Source organism: Urocampus carinirostris, chromosome 3 (genome assembly GCF_059441175.1).
Source record: "Urocampus carinirostris isolate Australia breed hairy pipefish chromosome 3, RoL_Ucar_1.0, whole genome shotgun sequence".
In the NCBI taxonomy this organism is placed as follows: Eukaryota; Metazoa; Chordata; class Actinopteri; order Syngnathiformes; family Syngnathidae; genus Urocampus; species Urocampus carinirostris.
The window spans coordinates 9,477,440-9,484,383 of record NC_142351.1 but is presented as its reverse complement, the minus strand read 5'-3'; the positions used below and the strand labels follow the sequence as shown (position 1 = coordinate 9,484,383).

The window sequence follows — 6,944 nt, the reverse complement described above, 5'->3', positions numbered from 1 at the left end:
AATGTCTATTGCAGACTCCAACAGATTTTCTGGGAGGAACATGCAAACTTTGCACAGGGAGGCCGGCAACTGGAATTGAACCCTGGACCTCTGCTCCGTGGGGCTGTGCGCAAATCACCTAGCCGCTGTTCCGTTTATTTTGTTACAGTTGCAGAAAAAAGGACATAAAAAAAAATCACAATTATATTTAGCTTAATATAAGGTCCATGATTGCCTCTCCTTAGCCCATTGCAGTCTTGTTCTTTCGTGTATAAGGGCCAACAATGGATTCCTTTTAGCTTTCCTATATGAAAATCCCATTTCCTTTAGGCGATTTTGCATGGTTCTGTCAATGCATTGATGTCCTCATTTTCCTTATGCATTTTCTGTTAAAAAGACGTATGGCTTTTGTTTGTCTTGACGCCAACATGTCTTCCTTGGCCTACCAGTACACTTGACTAAAACAACCTTCCCATGCTGTTTGTACTTAGTCCAAATCTTCAATACAGTGGACTGTGAACAGCCCACATCTTTGGCAACCGTACGAGTAGTTACCCTCTTCAAGAAGTACAACTTTGGTCTCAAGAGACATCTCTCTTGTTGGAGCCATGATTCTTGCCAATCCACTTAGTCCAAAAACCCAATTAAGCTCAATAAAGGAAATTGACTGGGTGAGGCCTTTTCAAAATGCACTGATTCCATATTTTTTTCCTTAGAATTGAGTGATTCCATATTGTTTCCCCTGCACTTGCTCTATAAAAGTAACATTTACTGACCATTGCCGGTCTTTCTTAATTTCATCTTGTTTCTGAATGCCATTTTGGAACATTACAATTGTTTCATGTTTGTGATCTACGTTTGTTCTACAAAATCAACTGTCAAGAGTAGGGCTTGCCCAAAACTACTGATTCCATACTTTTTGCTAAAGGGGTTTAACATAAAGCATATAGGCGTGGTGGAAAAGCTTGTAAAAGGCTCTTTGAACTCAGTTGGGCATTAGTAACACATACTTATGGAGAACATATTCTTCTTTCAACTTAATAAGTCACCTCAAACGTCACACCACACCTGTACAGAAATGGCCCCTAAATTTGCCACTTAGAATGAACCATGTCAACCTCAGAAAACGAGTGACATTTAAAACAATTATTATATAGTTCATTTTAGCCAGGCTCTCAATGGCAGGTTGACTCGAGTCAAACCATTTTTGATGTGATCCTTGAAGTCAGTGGCTGCCAATTTTACTACTAAAGGGGCACTAAATATCACACACTGTCCCTTTAAAATCAATCCCTGGTCAGTATTTACCCAGTATATAACATTGATATGTATTTTCATGCAGATGGACAACATGTGCAGATTTAGAGACTTTTTGGGATTAAGAGCAAGACCCATGTGCCTATGTTGTTGCTCCAAATCCAATAATCTCATTTTAGATGCGATCGTTGCAGCCTGGAGTCATTACTGTATTTTTCGGGACGCTGCACACGAAAACCAAAGGTAAAGACCATCATATTGGGCTGACAATGACACGTAAAGCACATTTACCCCAACATTAAAACTGTAACCCATTAAACAGTAGCAAGAGAAATCCCCTTTCCATTATTGTCCAATGGCAGTACCTCGTTTTCTCAATTGAAATATGTTAAAAAGTCTACAAAATTGTGATTCAAACAAAACAAATGTTTAAAAAACATACGGGACCATGGCAGGATTTGGATTTCATCAATTTTATTCAACAGACATTTATCACTCAGATGTTCCTGTGGAATGGAAAAAGAAATAATTAGAACCAGGTATGCAATAATAACAACTACAGCGTTAAATTCAAGACTTTTTAAAGACTTAATTGCATGCCTTTTGATATCAAATTTCGGACCAAGTCGATAAAAAACAAATATTTCTTGCACACAATAGCTGCCACAGCTCTTAGCCATGGCAAAAAACGTTTGTCGGACAACATGTTTGCATTTTGAAGACTTTCCAAACTTGGAGTTAAGACATTTTAACGCTAATTAAGGCCGTATATTTAGAATAATGAATTCAACGTCTTTTAAGACTTTTCAATGATAAGCGGGAACCCTGTTCCAAGGGAGTCTACTTACTTAGCAATAACACCATCGTTCTTCGACAGCCTGAGGATGGAATCGTCCGACTCTCCCTGTTAAGAATTAAAACAGGAATATACATTTACATGCACTGGGGAAATACATTAAAAGCATGGGTGTCAAACTTCTCACCGGGGCCAGACTGGTATGGGAAAGAGAAATAGAGAGACGAAAGGAGAAAAAAAGGAGCAAAAAAAAAATTAATAATAACAAAAGGGAACAAGAAATAGTGAAATTTAGTGGGAGATGAAGAGAGTAAAAGTAAAAAAAAAGAGAGCAATAAAAGAAAGACGATGAGGGAGAGACCAAAAGAAAGAGAACAACAGAAAAAGGGGGAAAGCTGAAAAATAAACAGAAATAGAGAATGAGAGAAACAAAAAGATAAAAAAAGTAAAAGATAGAGGGAAATCTAAAAAGCGTGTGGTTGAGAGAAAGACAAACAAATGAGAGAAACGGGGAGTGAGAAAGAGCAAATGAAAGTGAGCAATAAATTCAGCTTCAGTGTTTTTGTGAGTGGCGCTTGACTTTGGTGACATCCAGTGGACATATTCAAAACTGCAGCGCCGACTCACGGGCCGCATTGAAACCCTTTGGGCGGCCTGATCTGGCCCCTACGTTTGACACCCCTGATTCAAAGCATTTAACATCAATGAGTACACTCACCATCCTGCGGATGTTGCCGCAGATGGCGTAGGTTTTAAACTGGCCGTTAAAGCGACCGGTGACCTTGTCCACCTGTAGCAAACATCCAATGTTTTAGTTGAGACGCTCCAAAAGACATGGCACGAAAAAGCTTCAAAACCAAACAGTACATACTCAGACATCTTGCTACTTCGCACTTTATCCCTGCTTCACCGCTTTGCGGATTTCGTATGGAGTCGTCTTTATTGTCATGATATCACTGTACCATGCACACAGCAAATGCCGTCACAGAGGCAGGTTAGGGAGGGCTTTGTGTCTCGAGTGAGCGTGACTGTACGCGCGATAGAGTGACTGACACCTGCCTAACAGTCGGGGAGGGCGGACGAAATACCTAGCGAGGCACGGACGGTTAAAGCAACATCCTTCGCAGGTTGTTTTATTGAACTTGAATTTGTCAATTAAATTGGACTCTGAGGAAAAAGTGCAAAGAAATTGTGATCACCAGTAGGTGATCGGTTGATTGCTATTGGGTCCGGGAAGGGACTGAGGCGGGGTCGGGAGAGAAACCAATAGCAGTGCTGCGGGCCCGGCCTACTGCTACAGCTAGGTAACAAGCCACCCCTAACAAGCCTGTATATCTCAAAACCGATAAATCCATAACCAGTGTTCTGGTTTGCCCGCGTCCCTGCGTCCTAGACGCATCATTTTTACTGGGGACGCAGTGTCAAATCAACGTGCGTCACCCGGGACGCAACTTTTCTGACACCAAATTGTCGTTATTACCCACATACTTTATTTTTACAAAGATTTACCGCACTCCAAACTTTGTCAGGCAGATCCGCCATTGTTGTTTTGGCCTCGCGCCGATCTCGGCAAACGAGATCTTGTTGTTTCGAGATGACGTCATTGTTTGGTGGTTGTCGAGTGAAAGAGAAGTATGCCTCCGAAAAAACATTTGGCATTAGGTGCAAATCAACACAAAATTGGTCATTTCTTCAGTGTCAGTAATGAGTCGAAACATCATGCAGATAGTGATAACGGCAATAATTCCGGCACGAAAAAACGGCGGAGAAATTCTTCAGAAGACCGCGAAGGCAAGGAAAACACGTGTTTTGAAACGAACGATTCGACGAAAGATAATAAACAAAAGAATACTCGTAGCAAAAAAAGGACTTTTCTGCCAAAATGGACTAAATTATATTCCTGGTTAAGCTATGAGGAGGATGATAATGGAGGCTACATGTTCTGTGATGCGTGTACCCAGCGTGACAAAAAACTGGATTGCATAAATCATTTCGCAACACGAACTTTCAGAAAAGCACATTACATCGGCACAACGACAATGAAAACCACAAATTAGGTATGGAAATTCCGTTGCTGCAATTGGACATTGAGAAGGCATTACAACTGTGGCGGGACAGCAAACCATGAAGAATATGTGAACTGAAAAATCTGAAGTGATTCAAACTGCATGAATATATAGACTAATATTTTAGCAATATCGTTTTGTATAATGTACAATATTTTTGTGAACTGAAAAATCTGAAGTGATAACTGATTTGTATTACCAATTAACTGTGATGATTAAAACTGAATGAATGTATAGAGTTATATATTTATTTATTTGTCACCGATTTACAATTTCAACCCCGATAACACTAAATTTTGGGGAGCCATAGATCTCTGTTGGGACCCATAGATTTTTGAGCATGCGAGTCCCCGGGACCCATCACTTTTCACAGGTAAAATGAACACTGCATAACCCATGAAACGGATGACCCTGAGCTACAACTCAAAGGAAATAGCTACATTCGGGACAGTTGTATTTTTATCATCACGGAAATCTAGCTCAACCTAAGGATACCTGATGCTTGCGTGCAGCTGACCAACCACTCGTACACAAAAAAACCCCCTCCAATTTCATTGAATGTTTGCATAGTGAAAAAGTCCATTTCTTCTAGAGCAATTCTGTACTTTTTATTTGTACATCTGTAGTTGTTATCTTGTTACAGTTGTGTTCTCTCAGTGGGAATGGATAACATCCAGAGGCAATTTTGACCCTTGGTGGCTTTTATGAAGGGGCGTCACTACTTCCAAATTTTGTGGGGTGTCCAATTTAATTTGTGATTTTCAGCCTATCACAGTCTCACATACATACAACCTGCCCTGCCTGATGATAACTGTGTGCTCTCTGAACAAAATGAACCATACACGTTGATATCAATCACGACAGAGATAATTCCATTCAAAATCCACAAAGGAGTGAGACCCAGCATAGATGAAAACATTCTGGCTTTTAACCTGAAAACGTTATCCAATGTTTATCTTTATTCCCCTTTATGTGAAGCCTTTCACAACACTTACAACTCCCCGCACAACTGGGATTTTCTGAAGTGTTCGATACAAAAAGAAGAGAAACTAAGCTTACCTCAGCTATGTTGATCTGGACAGAAGCATGGTCCTTGGCTCCAATGATTCTGTTGCTTGCAGAACTTCAAGAAAGACATAATCACAGATATCAACACATTTCCATTTGCCAGAATTTCGGCCAGTATGCAATAGACCATCAGTTTTTGCAGATATCACATGCCAAATACGCAGAGGTGCGTTGAGTAGCCCAAAATGTTCAAGTAAATCTTACTTTGGATAATATGATTCAAATAGATTCTACTTTTGACTTATATTTAATTGAAATAAAAAGCAGTCATCTGAATAATTACTTATGCAAAAGAGTACTCAACGAATCAGTATTCAGTAAGTCTAGCAAGTGGATTAAGGGGGAACATACACCTTCGGTGGTAACCATCCCGGGTCCTAGAAACAATGCACTAGGGCCACACTTCCGTAAAAAACGAAAAAGGTCATTCCATTAACCGGCTTATAGTAAAACATTTATAACCTGTGCGGAGTATGCATGTTTTCCTCGTGCTTGCGTGGGTTTCCTTCGGGCACTCCGGTTTCCTCCCACATTTAAAAAACATGCATGTCAGGTTAATTGGCCGGTGTTATGCCGAGAAATGCATTCCCTAGCTACTATAACCACTTTTACCTCGTTTTATCTCACTTTTTGGGAATGTAATGGCAAACAAATAACCAAAACCACTTCGTCTTGCATTTGTTGGGAATGTAATACAACTTAAACCATTCCGTCTTTGTATTTGTTGTGAATGTAATCGAACGGTAATGCACTCTGTATATAAATCAGTTTTAAGAATCATTATGCTCTCTACCATAAAGCTTATTATGCTGAAGCTTTATGGTAGACTGCGTAACAGTTTTAATACGAGCGATTTGATTAGAAAAAGGCAAAATAAACATGTTACCTGCTCAAAAGTGATTTATATACGGTGTGGATCACCGTTCGATTATATTCATAACAAATACAAAGGCAGAATGGTTTAGATTGTATTACATTCCCAACAAATGCAAGACGAAGTAGTTTTGGTTATATGTTCGCCATTACATTCCCGAAAAGTGATATAAAAGTTAGATAAAACTAAGTAAAGTTGGTTCTAGTAGCGAGGGGATGCAAATCTCGGCAGGGATGCATTTCTCGGCATAACACCGGTCTGTCTGTCCCTGTGTGCCCTGCGACTGGCTGGCAACCAGCTAAGGGTGTCCCCTACCCATTGCCCGAAGACAGGCTCCAGCACCCCGCGACCCTAATGAGAACAAGCGGTGCAGCTCGTGGATGGATAATCAACTCACCATTTTCGAGGAACGTAGAGGTCCACAAATTCACCAGCGTCGTTTTGCATGATGGCTAGCACGTCGCCTACAAAGCTGTAGGAAAAAATTAGGTCAGCAATTGTATCCAAAGACTTCACTTAATAGAAGAAAAACACATGCTGGGAAAATTTGTTGAGTATAAAGCGGGTGGTTGTTGGGTCCTCTCAACTTTTTTAGCATAGCAACTAGCATGCGACCACGAGACGGTAAGGAAATGTGAAATGTAACCGCTTTCTTGCCATATATTCCCCTCTTAACGAACGCAAATTGCAACACAGTCACTCAATAGAAACGAAAACGAACATAACACGGGGTTATGACTCCAAAGGAGAGAATTAAATACGTATTTTAAGAGAGCGATAGCCAAAACGTACCGTTTTGGGAAAATGGACGCGAAGAGAGGGTGTTCTTCTTCTACGCTGATGTCAGGTCGGTTAGCATCCGCTATGTGGCTTTAGCGCCACCTGTCGTTTTTTTTTTAACTTT

General features: G+C 40.4%; 1 protein-coding gene across 2 annotated transcripts; it reads right to left on the bottom strand.

Annotated features, from left to right (window-relative positions):
• Positions 1-1,693: 1,693 nt before the first annotated feature.
• rps21 (ribosomal protein S21) lies at positions 1,694-6,905 on the bottom strand. Of its 2 annotated transcripts, XM_088329761.1 has the most exons (6): positions 6,833-6,905; positions 6,438-6,512; positions 5,158-5,221; positions 2,751-2,822; positions 2,085-2,140; positions 1,694-1,742 (listed from the first exon to the last, which is right to left on the bottom strand). In XM_088329761.1, the coding sequence occupies exons 2-6, from the start codon at positions 6,485-6,487 to the stop codon at positions 1,733-1,735; spliced, it is 252 nt and encodes an 83-aa protein (XP_088185887.1). In that variant the 5' UTR covers positions 6,488-6,512; positions 6,833-6,905; the 3' UTR covers positions 1,694-1,732. The 2 variants fall into 2 exon arrangements, with proteins under 2 accessions (XP_088185887.1, XP_088185888.1); XM_088329762.1 differs by lacking the exon at positions 1,694-1,742 and having other exon boundaries at positions 2,081-2,140.
• Positions 6,906-6,944: the final 39 nt, after the last annotated feature.